This window comes from Thamnophis sirtalis, unplaced genomic scaffold (genome assembly GCF_051295495.1).
Source record: "Thamnophis sirtalis isolate CommonGarterSnake01/CBP01778 unplaced genomic scaffold, rThaSir2_p1.2 scaffold_10, whole genome shotgun sequence".
NCBI lineage: Eukaryota > Metazoa > Chordata > Lepidosauria > Squamata > Natricidae > Thamnophis > Thamnophis sirtalis.
In genome coordinates, this window is record NW_028261390.1 from 63,683,670 (window position 1) to 63,707,018 (window position 23,349).

The 23,349-nt window shown below is 42.9% G+C and overlaps 1 protein-coding gene across 2 annotated transcripts in view; it reads left to right on the forward strand.

Annotated features, from left to right (window-relative positions):
- The window catches only part of SCFD2 (sec1 family domain containing 2), a 200,635-nt gene that overhangs the window by 2,478 nt on the left and 174,808 nt on the right, over positions 1-23,349 (forward strand). For both annotated transcript variants that reach the window (XM_087724747.1, XM_087724746.1), the window contains exon 2: positions 6,505-6,673. In XM_087724747.1, the coding sequence (XP_087580873.1) occupies positions 6,505-6,673 (169 nt within the window). The remainder of the gene's footprint in view (positions 1-6,504; positions 6,674-23,349) is intronic.

The window sequence follows — 23,349 nt, forward strand, 5'->3', positions numbered from 1 at the left end:
CACTGGAGTCCTTCCTTCTCATTAGGTGGCCAAAGTACTTGAGTTTCCTCTTCAGGATCTGGCCTTCTAAAGAGCAGCCAGGGTTGATCTCCTCTAGGACTGACCGGTTGGATGGCCTTGCAGTCCAAGGGACTCGCAGGAGTCTTCTCCAGTACCAGAGTTCAAAGGCCTCCATTCTTTGGAGCTCAGCCTTCCTTATGGTCCAACTTTCACAGCCATCCATTGCAACTGGGAAAACCACAGCCTTGACTATAGGTACTTTTGTTGGCAGGGTGATGTCTCTGCTGTTTAGTTTGATGTCTAGATTTATCATAGCTTTCCTCCCCAGGAGCAAGCGTCTTTTAATTTCTTGGCTGCATCTGCAGTGATCTTGAGCCCAGGAAAATAAAATCTGTCACTACCTTCATTTCTTCCCCATCTATTTTCCAGGAATTGAGAGGGCTGGATGCCATGGTCTTAATTTTCTTAATGTTGAGTTTCAAGCCAACTTTTGCACTCTCCTCTTTCACCTGCATCAAGAGGCAGATTGCACTAAATATCATTTCCAACAAGTGATAATAATAGTATCTCTATCTAGGCATCCGGTCTTATGACCCCATTAGAAATATTGTTGCATAGCTCTGACTTCCTTGGCCTTCCAAAAGGGCATGAGTCTCAAGGGTTAGATCCAGGATTCTAGTGGAGTTAAAAACGAATGCTTGGGGAGCTGTGAGTAGTTTGCGATGGCTCTTGGCTCTTGTATTCTATCATGATTGCCTCTAATTGTACATTTCTGCTGTTTTATTTGTAATTGATTTTTGGGTTCCTTGCAATTGCCCGGAGTTACTGATTTAAGTTGCGTGCTATATTTAGAAGATAATTAGAACTGCAGAAAAAATCTATTACTACCAACCTGCCTTCCATTGAGGACCTTAATACCACACGAGTCAAAAAGAGGACTGTGAAAATATCTACAGACCCTTCACATCCTGGACATAAAATTGTTTCAACTTCTACCCACAAAACAATGCTACAGGGCACTGCACACCAGAACAACTAGACACAAGGACAGGTTTTTCCCCGAATGCCATCACTCTGCTAAACAACTAATTCCCACAACACTATCAAATTATTTACTAAGTCTGCAATACTATTACTATTAATCTTCTCATCGTTCCTATCACCCATCTCCTCCTCCACTGTATGACTGTAACTTTGTTGCTTGTATCCTTATGATTTATATTGATTGTTTCCTAGTATGATTTGATGGCTTACTTGCACCCTAGGACTATCATTATGTGTTGTACCTTAGGATTTGTGACGAATGTATCTTTTCTTTTATGTACGCTGACAGCATATGCACCAAAGACAAATTCCTTGTGTATCCAATCACACTTGGCCAATAAAGAATTCTATTCTATTCTATCTGGTCATTTTCTAAATAAATAAATTTGGTAGCTTGCAAAATGGTCTCAACAATTTTGATTGTTCCCTGTCTGGAAAAAAAAAGTTGGAACTTACTTGCCTATCCTATAATAACCAGGCCTTAGTCTTCAAGTAATTTGAGTGACGTAAGGAAGGAATTTATTTATTTATTAGACTTATATACTGCTTCATAGGGCTTTCAGCCCTCTCTAAGCGGTTTACAAATTTTTTAGCAAATTGAGTCAGCAACTTGCCCCCACAGTCCAGGTCCTCATTTCACCCACCTCGGAAGGATGGAAGGCTGAGTCGACCTTGAGCCGGTGAGATTTGAACCGCTGAACTGCAGTTCACAGTTAGCTAAAGTGGCTTGCAGTACTGCACCCTAACCACTGCGCCACCTCGGCTCTTATGATGTCGTCAATGATGTCGTTAAGTCGAGGTTGTAAGTAATTGACTGGCACAAGCCAGTCCCGCTCTTCTCTCTCTCTCTCTCTCTATTCTCCCCATGGCTGTTAGGGACAAAATTAAACTTGTCCTCCTAGCATCCATGATAATATTTACGACTTGTGATTGTGGGAAAAAAATATCCACGCATTTACATTCCTTCCTTCTTCCTTGTGTCTTTTGCTAGGGAATATCTTCCCTTAGTATAGATAAAGGTTAAAATAACCATTGCTCTTAATCTAAATCAACATTTCTCTATCTAGATGAATGGAATATTATCCCGAAGTAATCAAATGTTTGTCCAGCACTAATTTGTTGCCATTAAGAATAAGTGAACTTTTAAAAAAAAATGTATTTGTAAATTATAATAAAGAAAAGACAAACACATAACAACACAAAAAAATCCACACACAATAAACAAACAAAAAAACCACTTAAAAGGACAGAAAAAATATCACTTAAAAGCTATGGCATATGCTAAAGAAACAATCTTAAAAGATTATGAAAAACATTAAAAAGTATGAGACAAAACTTTTATTTATATTACAGTTAGTCCTCGACTTATGACTACAGTTGAGCCCAAAATTTCTGTTGCTAAGTGAGACAGTTAAGTCTCATTTCACAAAACGTTTCTTGCCATAGTTGTTAACCGAGTCACTGCAATTATTAAGTTAGTAACACAGTTGTTAAGTAATGCTGGCTTCCCCATTGCTTGTCAGAAGGTGATAAAATGGGATCACATGACCCCAGGACACTGCAGGCGTCAGTTGCCAATTTGATCACGTGAGCATGGGTGCTGCAACAGCTGTAAGTGTGGAAAAAAGGTTATAAATCACTTTTTTCAGTGCCTTGATAACTTTGAATGGTCACTAAATAAATTGTTGTTAGTCAAGAACTACCTGAACCACATTATAATATAATCAATACAAAGATTATAAAATCTGTTCCATATTTATTGATTAGTAGAAAATACTGATATTTCCAAAACTTATTTCTGATAGCCATTAACATCTGGAATGTCATTATAATATATTTTTCCCAATGTGATTCTATAAGCCCTCCACCATGTTTGATACAACCAGTTGTTGTTAGTTGCAAAGTTGTGTCTGACTCATTGTGACCCTGTGCACAACGTACCTCCGGGCCTTCCTGTCCTCTACCATCCCCCAGAGTCCATCTAAGCTTACGCCTTCTGCTTCGGTGACTCCATCCAGCCACCTCATTCTCTGTTGTCCCCTTCTTCTTTTGCCCTCCGTCTTTCCCAGCATTAGGCTCTTCTCCAGTGAGTCCTTCCTTCTCATTAGGTGGCCAAAGTATTTGAGTTTTATCTTCAGGATCTGGCCTTCTAAAGAGCAGTCAGGGTTGATCTCTAGGACTGACCGGTTTGATTGCCTTGCAGTCCAAGGGACTCGCAGGAGTCTTCTCCAGCACCAGGGTTCAAAGGCCTCCATTCTTTGGTGCTCAGCCTTTCTTATGGTCCAACCTTCACAGCCATCCATTGCCATAGCCATAGCTTTCCTCCCTAGGAGCAAGCATCTTTTAATTTCTATGCAACCATGATTCCTGATAAATAGATTCCAAAACATTGGTATATAATTCAACATCACATTAGCATCTTTAATTTTATTTAAATGTTTTCCTGTAGTTCTTACTTCTACACTGTAATTCTGCATGCTTCTCTTTAAAACCACATGACTGTACCATATGGATCAATGAACCCTCTTAATTTCTTACACTTCCAGCAAAGGAAATCAGATGTTCATCTTTTCAAATACCTATTTTTGAAAGTCCAATGCATTCTAAATATAATTGTTGATGAATCAAAATTACCCTCACATCTGTAAATACTATTTCAATCCTCTGGTGAGGCATTAGCAGATCTTTCTGTCAGAACTTTTAAGTTCTGATCATTTACTGCATTTGGCAATTTTTGCAATATTAGTCATGGTTTTTAACCCTTTTCTAAGACCAATAGCTGACCATGATAGAATGACCAAATCATTGTGCAGAAATGCCAAAATATGTCTCTTAGAGAGTTTAGGGAAGTGGAACTCTTTTTTAAAATATATATATATATATATGCCATATCTTTGTAATTTGATAGGCATTAAATCAAAATAGAGCAAGGAATTATCCTTCCTATATTAGAGAATTTGGATCACTTAACTGACTTACCTACCAGGGTGACTGTAAAATGTATACATCCAACAGTAAGGATCTCTTGTCAGTGATAATGATTCTTTCTTTCATAGATTCTCTCTGGATTCTACATGAAATGGAATTTTAAAGCTTGAGTGTATTTCTCTTATCTAGTGATATAAAACATTTGCTTGATCTTTAGTAGAGCTACTGTGTTTCCCTGAAAATAAGACAGGGTCTTATTTTCTTTCGACCCCTGAAATAAGCCCTTGGCCTTATTTTCAGGGAGGTCTTATTATTTTTGAGGTGCAGGAGGCAGCGAGCATGGTCACCTCATGGCTGCTGCTGTGTTGCAATATTTTTGGGGAGGGCTTATTTTAGCGCATGCGCTCAAAAGGGCTTATTATCTGGGGAGGTCTTATTTTCAGGGAAACAGGGTATCTTTCCTAAATCCAGCTTGTTCCCTTGATAAAACATCTAGATGAAAGAACTCTGGCAGCACAGTTGCATCTTAAAAATGGAGATTACTGCCGGTTATTTTAACAAGCATCTTCGAGCTACTGTGTCAAATGTAATTTCCTTCATAAATTTTGATTCCCCTTCTTAGAAAATACATTTACTCTGGAAACAGTGACATCAAGGGAGAGATGATCTTGCTTTTGTTCCATTTCATGCTGAACGGAGGGAGTAAGTTTTTAGTCATTGTTGTTTTTCAAGTGGTTTGAGAATCCCAATTCAATAAATCTTGTTTGGCAGATGATCGTCATTTTGTGCTTCCTCCTTTTGTTGGATTTTGCATTTGCGTTTGTCCTTTGTGTCTCTTTTTTCTTTCCCATTCTTATGGCCTGAAGAAATTGCTTCCATCGGTTGTTTTTTGGCAACACTTAAAACCTGAGAGAAGAACAGAGAAACGTTCCCTTAGGTATGCTACTCATGAAGGTTAAAAGAGGAGAAGGATGTTGAGAATATTTAACCTCTTCGGGCCCATACAGAGGAAAACATACACGTATTGCCACATTTTACCAGCTCTGCTGTTGAAACCTCTATAAAGATTTTAATGAGGGTGAGGGTGGGTATTCTGACCGAGGCTTCCTTAAAAAGCATGAAGCAGAGTCTTGGTCCCGGGAAAACCTCTTTTATTTACACGACTGTGAATTCCTTTCATTCACAGTCAGCAAGGCTTGGCAAACAGTCTTTCAGAGGAATGTTTATCAACACGAACCTTATCTCGCTTGGAGAGCTGCCAGATAACTAGTTTTCAAACGCAGGGCAAGGCAACACTTGACACAGAGTCTCTATAGTCACAAACATAACTTTCCACTCTTGATCACGTGAAGTGTTAATACCACTTTATAATGCCTTGATAAAGCCACACTTGGAATACTGCATTCGGTTTTGGTGGCCACAATGTAAAAAAGATGTGGAGACTCTAGAAAGAGTGCAGAGAAGAGCAACAAAGAGGATTAGGGGACTGGGGGCTAAAACATATGAAGAACAGTTGCAGGAACTGTGTATGTCTAGTTCAATGAAAAGAAGGACTAGGGGAGACGTGATAGTAGTGTTCCAATATCTCAAGGGCTGCCACAAAGAAGAGGGAATCAAACTATTCTCCGAGGCACCTGAGTGTAGAACAAGAAGCAATGGGTGGAAACTAATCAAGGAGAGAAGCAACTTAGAATTGAGGAGAAATTTCCTGACAGTTAGAACAATTAATCAGTGGAACAGCTTGCCTCCAAAAGTTGTGAATGCCCCAACACTGGAAGTCTTTACGAAGATGTTGGATAGCCATTTGTCTGAAACGGTATAGGGTTTCCTGCCTAGGCAGGGGGTTGGACTAGAAGACCTCCAAGGTCCCTTCCAACTCTGCTATTGTATTGTATTGTATTGTATTGTATTGTATTGTATTGGTGTTTTTACATCCTTGGTATGCCACCTTGGATGGACACGGTGGCTCAGTGGCTAAGACACTGAGCTCAGAAGGTCAGCAGTTCAGCGGTTTGAATCCCTAGTGCCACGTAATGGAGTGAGCTCCCGTTACTTGTCCCAGCTTCTGCCAACCTAGCAGTTCGAAAGCACGTAAAAATGCAGGTAGAAAAATAGGGACCACCTTTGGTGGGAAGGTAACAGCATTTCATGCACCTTCGGTGTTTAGTCATGCTGGCCACATGACCATGGAGATGTCTTCGGACAGTGCTGGCTCTTTGGCTTTGAAACCGAGATGAGCACTGCCCCCTAGAATGACTAGAACATATGTGCGAGGGGAACCTTTACCTTTACCTTAGAAGGAACAAAGGGAAACTGTGCCAGACTTTCAAAATTCTTATTCTTTCCTTTGAGATTTATCTTTTTTCCCCCTTATTTTATTTACTGTGACACTGGAACTATTTTTAAAAAGGCATTTTTAAAATGGTTTCCTTTGTAACCTAGTTGAGATCAGATTATTTTTAGGAAATGTTTCACTACACTAGAGAGATGCGTGACTACTCTTCATCGGGGTGATGATTTTGTTTTTTTCAGGAGCTGTCGGGCATCATGGCGACAACTTAGCAGAGAAGATTCTCTCCATACTTCCCAAGTTACCAGGTCATGCAAATGATGTGATGGTCAATATGATGGAGCTCACAAGCCTGCACCCCAATGAGACAAGTTGCAATATTATAGCTCCCGGCTGCTTGGCACAACCAACGTAAGACTACAATCTGTTGGAAATGTGGAGTGGGGTCGGGAATGGAGGAGAGGGGATGGTTGTGAGGATATAGCAGTGATGGCAAACCTTTTCGGGACTGAATGCCCAAACTGGAATGCCCCTGTGTGCATGCGCACATGCGTGACTGCGCCAGAGCCCTGGAAACTCAAAGACCAATGTGTTCTGTGTGCATGCGCATGCACCAGGTCTTTGGATTTCTGGTGCATGCGAAGGGCAGCTGGCCAGCATGCAGATCAGATGGCTGGATCCCCAGAAACCCGAAGTCCACCTGGCTAGCCGGCTGGTCTTTGGGTTTCTGGGGCTCCAGCAGGCACAAAGATCAGCCGGTTGGTCTTTGGGTTTCTGGGGCTCTGGCAGGCACAAAGATCATCTGGCTGGTGTGCATGCGTGCGCCAAAAAATAGAAGAGCAGCTGGCGACAGCACGCGTGCCCATAGAGAGAGCTCTGAATGCCACCGCTGGCACACATGGTGGCTGAAAGCCCAAACACGAACGAACAGATAAAGAACCTTGGCAGCAACCCAGACTCTGACAGATAACAGCTTCTCCAGCATTGTTAATTAAGTTGAATCCTGCAAACAGCCTCCTCCCAAAGTCTCTCCTTATATACTATCTTGAGAGGAGCCTAATTACAACCACCTGGGTCCAATTATCTTTTGTATCTGCATCTCTCTGCCCACCGTTGCCGGGCGTCCAGGACCAACTCCCTTGTCTCCTCCCCACTGCTCCAAGGCCTGATGTCAGGAGCACACTCCCTTTGGCTTTCACCGCTGCTCCATGCCTCAGGTGCCTCCTGGTGGCCAACCAGCCTCTCTGGTCCCTGCTCGTAGTCGGAACCCTGTCCATGGTCCTTCACATCTTCCAGAGCCGACTCATAGGGCCCCTCGCTGTCGGAGTCTGTTTGCAGCTCCAACGGCTCCTGCTGGGCCACAACACTATTCTTTTGCTGAAATAGTTTTTCCTACAATCAAGATTAGAACGGATTACATTTAGTTTGTATCTATTGATGCCCTTGTGTTATTGCAGTTGAAGTAAAAGTAGTCATTTAACAGGTAGGACATTATGGCAGATTATCATGCGCACTAAGCTCACGTTGGGAATGTAGACAGCGTAGTTCAAGGCTATCCAGGCCTAAAATTTCAAGCTTGATGGTTCCAGTTGCCTGGTGCATAACAGCAGCTTCGAGATGCACTGAGTTCTGAAATCATGCCCGCTGTGATACTTTTTGCTTTTCTTTATTGTTCCAAGAGAAAGGTTGCAGGAAGAGCAACCTCAGACAAATGCAAGTGTCAGATGAGATGAATGTGTGAGAAAAAGTGTTTGTGCAGACTGGCTGGAATAACTGATCTCATCTCCATTGCCTTTCTAATAATGGGATCAGAGTTTGAATGATAGCGCTTAGCAATAGCGCTTAGACTTATACACCGCTTCAGTGTTTTACAGCCCTTTCTAAGCATTTTACAGAGTCGGCCTCTTGCCCCCAACAATCTGGCTCCTCATATTACCCACCTTGGAAGGATGGAAGGTGAAGTTAACCGTGAGCCTGGTGAGATTTGAACTGCCAGATTACAGGTAGCTGGCAGTCAGCAGAGGTAGCCTGCAGTACTGCACTTTCACCACTGCGCCACCGTGGCTCAAGACATGATACATGTATTGGATACATGCATTATCCCCCAATACACATTTTAATGTATACTTTGGTACTTGACGAAGCTTGAGAATTGCCCCGTGCTGGCAAAATAATCATCTCTTAAAGTTTGGAGAGTGGGTAATTTCTTGGAAATTTAACCTAGTTCATGTAATCCATCCACAGTTTTCTCAACTCATTATCTTGTTTCTCTGTTGTGGCTCGGCAGAAGCCTTTGGAGGCATTTATCTGTGTTTATTTTGGGGCTCGCAGCCAGCAAGAGCCGGGACTGATAAAAACATTCTTTTGAACGTTCTGTTTGGCTTTCGTTTCTGAACGGACAAGGTGCGGGTCAGAACATTTGTCGATGGACTTTTTGTCACTTTAGATCAAATCTTCTTGTCAACCTTGAGCCGGTCAGGATTGAACTGCTGGCAGTCAGGAGAATTAGTCTGCCATAATGCATTCTAATCACTGCACCACCCCCCCCCCCGGCTCTGTAATGATGGTGAATAATTTGGTGTGCTTCCTGTGACGAGCCTTATTTTAATGCTAGATCCTCAAATACTATGTCCTTAAGCAGCCGAGGTGGCGCAGTGGTTAAATGCAGCACTGCAGGCTACTTCAGCTGACTGCAGTTCTGCAGTTCGGCTGTTCAAATCTCACCGGCTCAGGGTTGACTCAGCCTTCCATCCTTCCGAGGTGGGTAAAATGAGGACCCAGATTGTTGTTGGGGGCAATATGCTGACTCTGTAAACCGCTTAGAGAGGGCTGAAAGCCCTATGAAACGGTATATAAGTCTAACTGCTAACTGCTATGTCCTCAAGAAGTCATACCAAAAAACATAAGGCTAGTTTTGATTGGCAGTGCCTTTGCATCTATGACAATGATGTCAAAATCAAAACCCGGGGGCAGGGTAGGGAATGGAATGGAAAAGGGAAGGGAACAGAAAGGCTGTTAAGTGAGGACTACATCTAGAGAGGATTCAGGATGCAATTTATTGTAAAATAAATGACGACATAGTATAATATGTCAGGGGTTGTTATTCATCAGAGGTTTTATTTACTTACTTTTAAGAACGGCTAATGTCCAGATGATTTTTATTATGTCATGATACGTTAAACCATAATGTACTTTTTTTTTTTTACATGACCGTAGCTGATAACGGTGGCTTCTTTTCTTCAGCTTATATTACATTCTTTTTAAAAAAAAACCTGATTTCTATTTTAAAACATCTGGAATTACTTACATAGATAAAAAAAAAATAAGCTGGGTGAATATTTATGACTAGAATAGTGCTATAAACCAGAATCTTTCCTTAAACCCACAAAAGTGCTGAGTGTTTTCAAAGATATTGGACTTTTAAGACAATCACATAACGAATAAGGCAAGAATATTATTACATTTCTAACAGTAATTAGAATTACTGTTCTGCTGTTCGGTTTGTTTGAAAAACTATTTTAAAATGTCTTTTTCTTTTGATAGAACTGTTTATAACCCTGGCTTCAGTAAACAGTGGTGTTTGTAGGTGTTGTAGCTACTAATTCGGTAGCTACGATGGTAGCAAAATTGAGAGGGGTGTGATGGCTCAGGGGTTAAAGATGCTGAGCTTGTCAGTTGGAGAGTTGATAGCCCGGGTTCAGGACCCAAGATCCACGCAATGGGGGTGAGCTCCACTTCCTTGCCTCTTGCTGTTTGAAAGCATGCAGATGCGAGTAGATTAATAGGTACCAATTCGGTGGGAAGGCATCTTGTGCCCCTTTGGTGAACAGCCATCCTGGCCAGGGGTGATATTTACTTGCCTTCCCTGCCGGTTCGTAAATGTGAGTGCTTCCGCATGCATCTCTGCACATGCGTTAAGCCTTTCGCGCACACACTTTTCACTAAAAAAAGGGCCTAAATGGGATGCCATAGAGCCGGGATGGGTGGGCGGGGCCTCCTGTAATTTCCGCTACTGGTTCAGACGCACCGGTCCAAACCTGTAAAATATCACCTCTGATCCTGGCCACATGATCATGGAAATTGTCTTCGGACAACACTGGCTCCCTTGGCCAAAAAACAGAGATGAGCAACATGCCCCAAAGTTGTACATGATTGGCAGGGAAATGTTTACCTTTAGCAAAATTGACATCAATTAAAATCAAAATTAAAATCAAAAACAAACCTGTCAGCGTTCCAAATATCATCCAGAATTAAATCAGAGTTCAAGGCATAGCTTTCATCAAAGTTCCAATTTAATAAGAGAGACATGTTGGTACATCTGTGGAAACCCGAATCTGAAAACTTCCTGGGGTTTCCACCCAGTTTGAAAGTTCATCATTTTGTCCCCACACCCCCAAGTCCATCACATGGTCCAATCTTCCACTGCCACGCTGGCATTTCCACCCATCTGTTTCCGGTCAGGTGCAGAGGCGCGGAGACAAAGAATGACCTTGGGCTTCTAGAAAGGAATGTTTTATTTTGACAACAACACATTCTACTCCTTACTATTCCCAATTACCTTACTAATGAAACATTAGAAAAATAATAGAGAGTGTGGCAGGCCAAAGATCCTAAAAGGAATATGACTGCAGGGGTTCCACCACAAATGCGCAAACGACAAAAGCGCGCCTGACTAAACTGTGGTGACAAAACCGCGCTGACGAATGAGCGCTGAAGCGCGCCGACAAAACCGCGCCGACAGAAGCACGCTGTAACCTAACCCTAAAAATAACCCTAAACCTAACCCTAAACCTAACCCTAAACCTAACCCTAAACCTAACCCTACACCTAACCCTAAACCTTACCTTAACTTAAATTGCGCTTCTGTCGGCGCGCTGTTGTTGGCGCGCTGTTGTCGGCACGCTTTTGACATCGCGGTTTTAGCACCGCAGTTTTGTCGGCGCGCTTTTGACGTTCGCGCTTTTGTTGGGTCACGGACTGCAGGCCTGACACCTACCAAATTACAGTTCAACATGGTGCATGTCCTTCTCCTGAACTTAGCTATTGTTCTGTTTGCCTTGTTTGTGAATCCCATACTCCATTGTTCACAGATGTTCAACATGTGGCGCTCTATAAAGTTAGTGAACTTCGAAGTCTTATTTTAGCCTACCTCAACATGGATAGGGACAGAACGGATTGCAACACTAAGTCATTTGGGGGACAGTTCTGTGCTTCAGTCTTCACAGTTACTTGCACATACTTTTTTTTAATTAACAAACATGTAAAATACACACACACAAAACTTAGGCGTACACCACATTTACACAATGCAATACGAACAGGAGCTTCCTGTTCTTTCTAATAGCAATTATCAATCGATACCGCTCACCTTATTTTATTTCCTCTTCTATTGGATTTCATTTGGATTTCACCATTCTTAACCCTCTTATTTTACTCATAACTATTATTTTTTGAGTTTTGTTATATTCCTTCATTGATTCTTGTTTCTTTCCTCCATCCACTTATACCACTTATCCCATATCTGGTAGAATTCTGATCCTTCTTTTCCCTGGATTTCTTTAGTTAGTTTGTCCATTTCAGCACAATTTATCATCTTTCTATCTGACCTTTGAATAATTTTATCCAATGCGTGTGATTCTGTTTCAATGTCATATAATTTAGTATCTTTATTGTATTTAGTTTTGATTTGGAGGTATGATTTGCATATACTTTTCATGCAATCATCAACCGGAGCAATAATAAAGGCCAGTTCTACTTTTACTGTTAGAATCTGTGATATGTTTTCAGATGTTGTGTTCTAGCTCTTCTGTTTCTGATTTAGCCAACTTGAATCTCCTCTAGCATTGTTGTTGTTAGTTGCGAAGTCATGTCCGACCCATTGCAACCCCATGGACAACGTTCCTCCAGGCCTTCCTGTCCTCTACCATCGGTGTGGGATTCGCTTACCTTTGCTACCGTTTCGCAGATGTGAGTGTGCTTCAGTGGTGGGTTTCAAAAATTGTTCGAACCTACTCTGTGGGTGTGGCCTCCTTTCTGGGAGTGGCTTGCCACCCATGTGACCGGATGGGAGTGGCTTGCCGCCCATGTGACCGGATATGAAATTATGAATTAGTACTTAGGTCGGTCCAAGTAGCTATTCAGAAACTCTGGCATTGAAGCATGCAGGTTTTAAAGCTGTCAAGTTACAAGATCCTTGCACCCCTAACCCTTTAGGAAAAAAAACTAGGGGTCTTCAAACCTGACAGCTTTAAGACTTGTGGACTTCAACTCCCAGAATTCCTCCTCCCGTCATGTTGGCTCAGAAACTCTGGCATTGAAGCATGCAAGTCAGTGGTGGGTTTCAAAAATTTTTGGAACCTCTTCTGTAGGTGTGGCCTGCTTTCCGGGTCCACTGGTGGAACCTCTTCTAACCAGTTCGGTAGATTTGACGAACCGGTTCTACCGAATAGGTGCGAACTGGTAGGAACCCACCTCTGGTGTTCTTGTATGTGCAGAAGGTCACGCATTACGTTGGGGCGGGTGGGCAGAGCCCCCAGCCACCGTCGCTACCAGTTCACCCGAACCAGTGAGAACCAGCTGAATGCCACCTCTATCTACCATCCCCCAGAGTCCATTTAAACTCACATCAACTGCTTCAGTGACTCCATCCAGCCACCTCATTCTCTGTCGTCCCCTTCTTCTTCTTTTGCCCTCAATCGTTCCCAGCATGAGGGTCTTCTCCAGGGAGTCCTTCCTTCTCATTAGGTGGCCAAAGTATTTGAGTTTCCTCTTCAGGATCCGGCCTTCTAAAGAGCAGTCAGAGTGGATCTCCTCTAGGACTGACCGTATGGATCACCTCCAGCATTACGCGTCGCCAACATGCCACAACAAAACAAGCAAAACATTAAGAGAAACGCAACACACCAGCAGGCTTTAGTACGATAGTATTTGCAGATTACACCTAGAATAGAGAGATCCTCACCTCCAATGCTTCTTTTTATCCATGCATTATATTTTGCTGACAAATACAGTTATTGGACTGCCTTACATAATATAGTCCCTCCCCATGTATCAAAGGATCCTTGGAGCTCTTGCACAGATCATAAGCAGGCCCAGTGCTGCTCCCAGTTGGAGAGCGAATTGTGTATTCATTGGGGAATGCTGCCATCTACTGAGGACATCACCTTGCAAATAAAGAAAACTAGTGTATCCTAATATAGACGCATGCACAACAAGTCCTATACAGTTATCAGTTTTCTTGGAATTGGCTTCAATCTTGTAAACAGTAGAGGGAAGGTAACAGAAATATGTAGTAAGGAAGGATCTAAAAACGTCAAGGATTATTGTTAATTATTACCGTTAAGGGACACGGTGGCTCAGGGGCTAAGATGCTGAGCTTGTCGATCAGAAAGGTTGGCGGTTCGAATCCCTAGTGCCGCGTAATGGAGTGAGCTCCCGTTAGCTGTCCCAGCTTCTGCCAACCTAGCAGTTCGAAAGCATGTAAAAAATGCAGGTAGAAAAATAGGGACCATCTTTGGTGGGAAGATAACAGCGTTCCGTGCACCTTCGGTGTTTAGTCATGCCGACCACGTGACCACGGAGACGTCTTCAGACAGCGCTGGATCTTCGGCTTTGAAACGGAGATGAGCACCGCCCCCTAGAGTCGGAAATGACTAGCACACATGTGCGAGGGGAACCTTTGCCTTATTATCAGTTACATTTTGTAACTTTAGGGCCAATGGAGATTCTCAAAACTGGCTGTGAGAAGCAACTTCTGGTATTGTTCAGCAGGCCAATGGAATATTTTTCCTTCCTCAGCTGATTTCTGAGCAGCTGGATTGTTTCACACAATCCACAACTAAGGATATAAATGCCTTGTGATCAAGGACATTAAAGTACGTCTTAAAATTGCATATATGGTGCCCGGAATCCAGACGATATCTTGCAATTGTTTATCTGAATTGTGTTTACGGGTGGCCGTTCGTCTTAAGTCCATGGTGAATCATCTGCCAGGGCTTGTCCTTTGCTATAAAGCTTGCAAGATGTTGGATTGCAGGAAATGCTTGCTACAGGTTTAAGATATGTGTTTCCTCTTGTGGATTTGCCAAGTTAAAGTAGTACTTGGGACATTGGTTGACCACAGCATACAGAGCTATGTGCTTGGTAGACAACTCCAGCTGTACACGATGTAGAAAAGATGTGGAGACTCTAGAAAGAGTGCAGAGAAGAGCAACAAAGAGGATTAGGGGACTGGAGGCTAAAACCTATGAAGAACGGTTGCAGGAACTGGGTATGTCTAGTTGAATGAAAAGAAGGACTAGGGGAGACATGATAGCAGTCTTCCAATATCTCACGGGCTGCCAGAAAGAAGAGGAAGTCAAGCTATTCTCCAAGGCACCTGAGGGTAGAACAAGAAGCAATGGGTGGAAACTAATCAAGGAGAGAAGCAACTTAGAACTAAGGAGAAATTTCCTGACAGTTAGAACAATTAATCAATGGAACAACTTTCCTCCAGAAGTTGTGAATGCCCCAACACTGGAAGTCTTTAAGAAGATGTTGGATAGCCATTTGTCTGAAATGGTAGAGGGTTTCCTGCCCGGGGAGGGGTGGGGTGGGCTAGAAGACCTCCAAGGTCTCTTCCAACTCTGCTATTGTATTATTGTATGTACACTGTGAATCTTGCCACAATCAGGAACTTACCCAGAAGTTGACATCTGTCATTTATAAACATCATATCTTTTTGTGATTGAGGTGTATTTTGCTATATATCGGTTCACTATTTTGACAAAAGGTGAATGATTTAGACAGTAATCTACCATTTCACTTGCCCCATGGATTACTATGGGAAGTACTTCATTTTCTTCTTCTGAATGTAATGAAAAACAATGATTCTTCATTTCTGGCTGGAAGCTAGAGGAGATCATTCCTCTAATTGTTTTTGAGTTTTTTGATGTTTGATGTGAACAAAGAAGCATCTGTCCTTCCTGTTTGCAGCTTCACACTAAATACGAATTAACTGGTTTGGCTCAGCAGCCACACAATAAGCAAACCTCTGTACCTTTCTCCCCAAAATTTGGGGAGGGGGAAAAAGTTCCACGGTTGTTTTGGTCTCCTGAAATATAACACAGCTTCAGAAATCTCTTTCTTGTGACAAACGCGGCTGTCCATGAGGAAGAAAAGTATAGAGGAACACTTTGGAGAAGATATGTAGGGACGTTTAGTTTTAACCAGTTTGATCCTAAGTAAAGGCAGACTTCTCGCTCTCTGGGCACAATGAGAATGTATCTGCTGAACAACACTCCTCATTGACAACAGGGAGAGCATCTGGCCAGTAAACCCTCAGCTCCATTCAGTTGCATACACAAAGGAGTATGGGGTCATTAAAAGAAGATGATGATAATTAGTTAACCAGAGCTTAGCCCAGGAAAACAACAAAAAATGTGAGGAAGAAACTCAAGGTGGCTTTGCCTTGATTCTTTTTGGTATAAGAGGGAGGGAAGTGAAAATACTCTCAGGCTCTCAAGGATCTTGCCGTTATAGTCTGTACCAATAAAGTAGAATTTTAGTATTTCTTGTATCTGTTTCCTGGCATTGTTTGCCTCAAAGAGCAGAGAGAAAAAGATTGTGTTTTACCCGACAGGGTAATCTAGTCAAATAACAGCAATCCATAGTTTTCGGATAGTCATCCTTACCCATCTTCCTTGAGTACCTTTTTTTTGGTTTTGCTCTTGAGTAAGAAAGATTTAGTGGCACAGTAATTTCCCAGTTTGTGTCACTAATCAGAGAGTGATCCCTTATTGGGAGAAAAAGCAGAGTGAGGATTCTGTAAAGCACAAGTGTTGTCTTGCCTATCAAGAATATTCAATATTTAACAGAAATTGGGTGAATTTTGTAAACGTGCAGTTTCCTTCTCTGGTATTTATTTAAAGGGACGTGGTGGCTCAGTGACTAAGACACTGAACTTCCCGATCAGAAAGGTCGGCAGTTCAGCGGTTCGAATCTCTAGCGCCGCGTAATGGAGTGAGCTCCCGTTACTTGTCCCAGCTTCTGCCACTCTAGCAGTTCGAAAGCATGTAAAAATGCAGGTAGAAAAATAGAGACCACCTTTGGTGGGAAGGTAACAGCGTTCCATGCGCCTTTAGCATTTAGTCATGCTTGCCACATGACCACAGAGAGGTCTTTGGACAGCGCTGGCTCTTTGGCTTCGAAATTTAGATGAGGACCGCCCCCTAGAGTCGGGAACGACTAGCACATATGTGCGAGGGGGAACCTTTATTTAAAGCACATTCTCTAGAGATACATATCACAGTGCATTAGTCTAACTTAAAAAGAAGCTGGCTTTTGCTTCAGGAATCCATTTTTACCTTTCACTGAATAAAATAACAACTGCTTCCCAAAAGACATGCACCCTCTCAAGCATACAAGCTATTGTTAGCATTGGAGTCTGGAAGAGCTCCAGGAATGTTACATAGCCTTGGGATATAATCCAGATGTTTTCAGTTGAAAACCCACTGTCTGCAAACCCCAAATCCCTGGAAGCAGATGTCTTAGCCGTTTTATTCCTTTGTATTAAAAAAAGAAAAAGTGTTGCCCTAGAGAAGAACTTGAGACCATTAGTTATTTTAAGATCAGCCGATGCAACTCCCTTCGGTTTCTCACGTGCCCTTAGGGAGGGCTCTAAATGCCACCTCTGGCACAAGTGCCAAAGGTTCACCACCACTGACTTATACTGTACTCCATATCAGTGGTGGGTTTCAATTTTTTTTAGAACCTCTTCTGTGGGTGTGGCCTGCTTTGTGGGAGTGGCTTGCTGGCCATGTGACTGGGTGGGTGTGGCTTGCCAGCCATGTGACAGAGTGGGAGTGGCTTGGCAGTCATGTGACTGGGTGGGCGTGGCCAGCTTGTAAAATGTGGTGAAACTCACTTAACAACCCTCTTCCTTAGCAACCAAAATGTTGGCTCAGAAACTCTGACATTTGAAGCACGCAAGTCTTACAGCTGTCAAGTGACAAGACCCTCGCACCCCTAACCCTTTAGAAAAAAAACCTCCAGGGATGTTCAAACTTGACAGCTTTAAGACTTTAAGTTTTAGATAGGACTCTTAGAGGCGGGGGGGCGATTGGTGAGCCAGCCAATCAGTGGGCGGTGGCCGGGGCAAGCGTGCGGACGGGCAGGGGGAGGGAGCTGGAACCGGTTCTAAACGGCAAGGTAGATTTGTGGAACCTCTTCTATGGAAGAGGCTAGAACTGGCAGGAACCCACTCCTGCTCCATATATATATATCTCAGATTAACTGTTGCATTATCAAACTCAAATGTATATAAACAACATATACAAATCTCTCAAGGAGAAAGACTGGAAACATTTCTCTGGTTTTGCGCTATAATTCTTGTTTTTTGGCATTTGAATCAAACCGTTCAATCACCAGTCTTCTGCACGTGCCAAAATATACAGCTAAAGTTGAGTCTCTTATCGAAGTAGCTTGAGGGGTTAGAATAAAATAGGGGAATAAGCTTAAATTACTTTAGTGTTTCTTTAGTGTTAACTTTTTTTTTTTTTAAAAGAATATGGATTGGCATGTTTTGTTTTGTAAGCTTGTGGGAATTTAAACGCCATTAATCACAAGATGATCATGTGTTGCCAGTGGGAAGCTGGGAATTGTTTGCTGTATCAAGCTGCAGTTCTTCAAGCTTGTGAAAACAATACCATCAAATATTTCCAATCTTTTGTCTTTTTCACAGCCACCATTGTCACGGCGCCAAGCCTTTAATACTTCCACGCCTTTTGTCCTCTGTGCCAGGTAATGGCCTATGACACTGATGAGTGCCCACAGGAATGTGCACGCATGTAGAGCCCAAAGACCAGTTGGTTGGGTGCGCGAATGACTGTTTTTTTGGCCATTTTTCGGGCTGTTTTCAGGTTGTTTTTCGGTCTGTTTTCTGCCCAAAAAATTGGTCTGAAAACACCCCCCAAAACAGCCCAAAAACGCCCTGTTTTTTTACCCAGTTGTCTTCCGGGTGCGATTCAAGGTACTAATTATGACCTTTAAAGCGCTCCATGGCTTAGGCCCAGGATACCTGCGAGACCACCTACTGCCACTGGTAGCCTCCCATCGTCCAGTACGATCCCACAGAGTTGGCCTCCTCGGGGTGCCATCGGCCAGACAGTGTCAGCTAGCGACCCCCAGGGGGAGAGCCTTCTCTGTGGGAGCGCCTTCCCCTCTGGAATGAGCTGCCCCTGGAGCTTCGTATAATCCCCGACCTCCGGTCCTTCCGACGCGCCCTAAAAAGTTGGCTTTTCCAGCAAGCCGGCCTGGCCTGAGTAAAATAACTGATTGATTTAATTGTTAATTTTAATCTAATTTTTTAAATGTTATTGTTAATATTAATTGGGTTTGTTTTTGGATACTCTATCTAATTTTCTTTTTAACTTTTGTAATATGTTTGCGTGTTTTTTTTTTTTAATTTTGTACGCCGCCCTGAGTCCTTTGGGAGAAGGGCGGCATATAAATCCAATAAATCCCCGTGGAGATTCGAACCCTCACCACCCTCCAGGCCTTCCGCAAAGCCCTTAAAACCTGGCTGTTCCGACAGGCCTGGGGCTAAAGAGCTGTTGCCCCCGTCTCGAATGGTATGACTGTTGTGAGTTTTAAATTATACATTGTTATGCTTTGTTTTTTTAAAAAATTTTGTCTGTATCCCCCTTCCCCGGTTCGAGTTGTGAGCCGCCCTGAGTCCCCTTCGGGGGAAAAGGGCAACATATAAATATAATAAACTGAAACTGAACTGAACTAAACAAACAAACCGTTTTCAGGCCGTTTTCTGGCGCTCTGGCACCTGTGAAGACCAGCTGCCTGGAAACCAGAAGAGCAGCTGGCAGTGGTGCACATGCCCACAGAAAGGGATCTGCGTGCCACCTCTGGCGCATATGGCATAGGTTCTCCATCAGGGGGCTATAACTTTCTTGAATTTCTGGATGATAATCCAGAATACATATGGGCTGAATGCAGAATCCTACCTATTGTCCCAAAGCTGCTTTTTCAAGAGGCAACTGGACTTTCTGGGTTAGTATTTTTTTGGGGGGGGGAGGGGGGCGGGGGGGGGGGAGACACTTCGCTTCTCATCCAAGAAGCTTCTTCAGCTAAAAGGATGCAAATGACCAGCCATCCGCAAGGAGTATCAATCCTTCCGACCCTTGGGACTGGCGTCCCCTTGGGTATATCCAGCTGAAACAGCTTCCATGGATCGCTGTACAGTGGCGTCAAATTTCCATGGAAGTCGCCTATACCCACGATGGGTGAAGAGGCGTCAAGTACAAGTACAAGTACAATCAATCCTTCCATTCCCCACCATCCAGTCAGAGCTGAAGAAGCTTCTTGGATGAGAAGCGACACATCTTCAAAGGAAAACAAAGAAAGTCCAGTTTCAGTCTTTCAGCGGGGGAGGAAGCACCTCTGTGTCTGGTCACCTGGTGAGCAAAATTCCCAATGGTGGTCATTAAATCTTTACTATTGTAATTATAAAGCTACAGTATGCATTTGGAATAGTTAAAGGTAAAGGTTTCCCTCGTACATAAGTGCTAGTCGTTCCCGACTCTAGGGGGCCGTGCTCATCTCCATGTCAAAGCCAAAGAGCCAGCACTGTCCAAAGACATCTCCATGATCATGTGGCCAGCATGACTAAATGCCGAAGGCACACGGAACACTGTTATCTTCCCACCAAAGGTGGTCCCTATTTTCTACCTGCATTTTTTACGTGCTTTTGAACTGCTAGGTTGGCAGAAGCTGGGACAAGTAACGGGAGCTCACTCCATTACGCGGCGCTAGGGATTCAAACCGCTGAACTGCCGACCTTTCTGATCGACAAGCTCAGCATCTTACCCACTGAGCCACCACGTCCCTTTAAATAAATATCAGAGAAGGAAACTGCACGTTTACAAAATTCACCCAATTTCTGTTAAATATTGAATATTCTTGATAGGCAAGACAACGCTTGTGCTTTACAGAATCCTAACTCTGCTTTTTCTCCCGATAAGGGATCACTCTCTGATTAGTGACACAGACTCCGTTGTCATGTGGCCAGCGGGACTTAACGCCGAAGGCACACGGAACGCTGTTACCTTCCCACCAAAGGTGGTCCCTATTTGTCTACTTGCATTTTTACATGCTTTCGAACGGGAGCTCACTCTGTTATACGGCGGTAGGGATTTGACCCGCAGAACTGCCGACCTTTCTGATTGACAAGCTCAGCATCTTAGCCACTGAGCCACCGTGTTACGTCACGGTGATGTAGAAAGGGTTCAGCTAGAATGCGGGAAAAGAAAGGGCATTTTCAGAGACCGAGGTTGAACAAATGAACAGCCTGTCAAATTAAACAAGCCACAGAGAAGACCAGAGTGCCTCTGGTAGTCCTCGACGTACAGCCACAATTCAGCGCAAAATTTTTTGTTGTTCAAAGGGACATTTGTAAAGTGAATCTTGCCCCATTTTATGACTTTTCTTGCCATATTTGTTAAGCACATCACTACAGTTGTTAAATTAATAGCAGGGTTGTTAAGTGAATCTTGTTTCCCTTTTGACTTTGCTTGTCAGAAGGTTGCAAAAGGCAAATCACATAACCCCGGGACATTGCAACTGTCATAAATATGAGTCGTTAAGCATCTGAAGGCTGCATAAACAGAGGGATAGAATCAAGATCACGTGAAGTGTTAATACCACTTTATAAGGCCTTGGTAAGGCCACACTTGGAATAATGCATTCAGTTTTGGTCGCCACGATGTAGAAAAGATGTGGAGACTCTGGAAAGAGTGCAGATAAGAGCAACAAAGATGATTAGGGGACTGGAGGATAAAACCTATGATGTTTTGCAGGAACTGGATATATCTAGTTTAATGAAAAGAAGGACTAGGGGAGACATGATAGCAGTCTTCCAATATCTCAGGGGTTGCCACAAAGAAGAGGGAGTCAAACTATTCTCCAAAGCACCTGAAGGCAGGACAAGAAGCAATGGGTGGAAATTAATCAAGGAGAGAAGCAACTTAGAACTAAGGAGAAATTTCCTGACAGATAAAACAATTAATCAGTGGAACAGAAGTTGCCTCCAGAAGTTGTGAATGCCCCAACACTGGAAGTCTTTAAGAAGATGCTGGATAGCCATTTGTCTGGAACGGTATAGGGTTTCCTGCCTAGGCAGGGGGTTGGACTAGAAGACCTCCAAGGTCCCTTCCAACTCTGCTATTGTATTGTATTGTATTGAATGTAAATCACACAACCATGGGTATGCTGCTACGGCCATAGGTATGGGAAATGGTCATAGGTCTCTTTTTCCAGTGCCGTTGTAACTTTGAACGGCCATTAAGTGTTGTAACTCGAGGACTGCCTGTACTATCAAGCTGTGAAGTGAAGATTTAGTGCAACTCTGTTTTGACACATTATTAATGAAAAATGCTTAGAACAGGATAGGCAAACTGATGCCCTCCAGCTGTTTCCAGTTATAATTCCTATCCCTTTGAATTGTTCCGAGACTCTGGATGGTGGCAGCATAACTAACTTTTTAAATCGTCATCGTCATCGTCCTTATTATCCCTTGCTTTGGTTGCCAAAAACATCTGGGAGGCAGCTGGTTGTCTATCAAATAATTCAGTTTTTTCATCAGATATACTGCATCTTAAGCTAGGGCCTCTGTGTTGCCTTGTCACAGAACATGCTGATGTGCTCCAGATGTGTTTGGGTCTAAGGCTCCTCAAACTCTCAACAAGTATGATCATTGGGAGGTGCCCCCTGATAGAAGCCAGACCTCCTACTGTCAGATAGCTTTGATGCACTGTCACAAATAAAGATGACTTAGACGGATGGCCCAATGTTCCTTGGAGTATTTCGTGTAAGATGAATGTGAATTTTCGCAACATCAAGGATGATCTGTATGTTTTAAGAGGGCTTTCTACGTTTATTTCTGCATACCATTTCTTTTTTCTTTTAAAGTATTTATTGAATTTTCTAACATTTAAAAGAAAAAAACACAAAACACAAATTTAGACTTAATAGCAGCTTTTCCATATCGGTATCCATATCTTTCGTAACAATCTTATTTACAAAAAATTCTATCTGTTTCAGTGGTGGGTTTCAAAAATTGTTTGAACCTACTCTGTGGGTGTGGCCTCATTTGTGGGAGTGGCTTGCTGCCCATGTGACCGGATGGGAGTGGCTTGCCGCCCATGTGACCGGATATGAAAATGCCGACGACACTTGTCAGAACCACCTTAAATTACTTCACCCACAGCACTGGCATGCATAAAAATATGATGTAAACTTGTTTTTTAAAAGGCATCTTTGGTTTGCGTTAAAACAACTTCAACACCCGCAATGTTCTGATTGCACCACAAACGCAGTAGTCATCCTTACCTTTCACAGAGGCACTGACTTTTATAAATAGGAGCATGATAGTGTAGAATAATCATATCCAAGGACCAGTGGTGGGTTTCAAAAAAGTTTGGAACCTCTTCTGTAGGTGTGGCCTGCTTTCCGGGTCCACTGGTGGAACCTCTTCTAACCTGTTCGGTAGATTTGACGAACCGGTTCTACCGAATAGGTGCGAACTGATAGGAGCCCACCTCTGATCTGTATCATTATCCTAAGTTATATGTTTATTTAAACGCACTCTATATATTATACTTTTACCACTTGTAGCTTAAGTTTTACGCTTACTCTCAAGCCATCTATTCCAAATTTGATAGTACTCGGTTTCTTCCCCCTCCTTCATTTCCACAGTCTATCCATTTCTGCACAATCATAGATTTTCCTTCTTATAATTGGGTCTGGGGGGAGCATCTGTTTGTTTCCAATTCTGTGCTAAAACGATTCTGCTTGTGGTTAATATGTGTAGTATTATGTATTGTATTTTTTTTCTCCATTTTCCCATCAAAGATTCCCAGGAGGAACAATTCCGGCTTCAACTCTATCCTCTGTTCAGTTATCTCTTTGAGCCACTTACACCACACCTACATACCATTTCAAGCTAACTACATTGTGTTCAATTATTTTCACTCTCAGACATGTGGGTGCTGGGCAGGGGTTTGAACTTTCAAACCCCTGCCCAACAAGTTCCAGTCAAA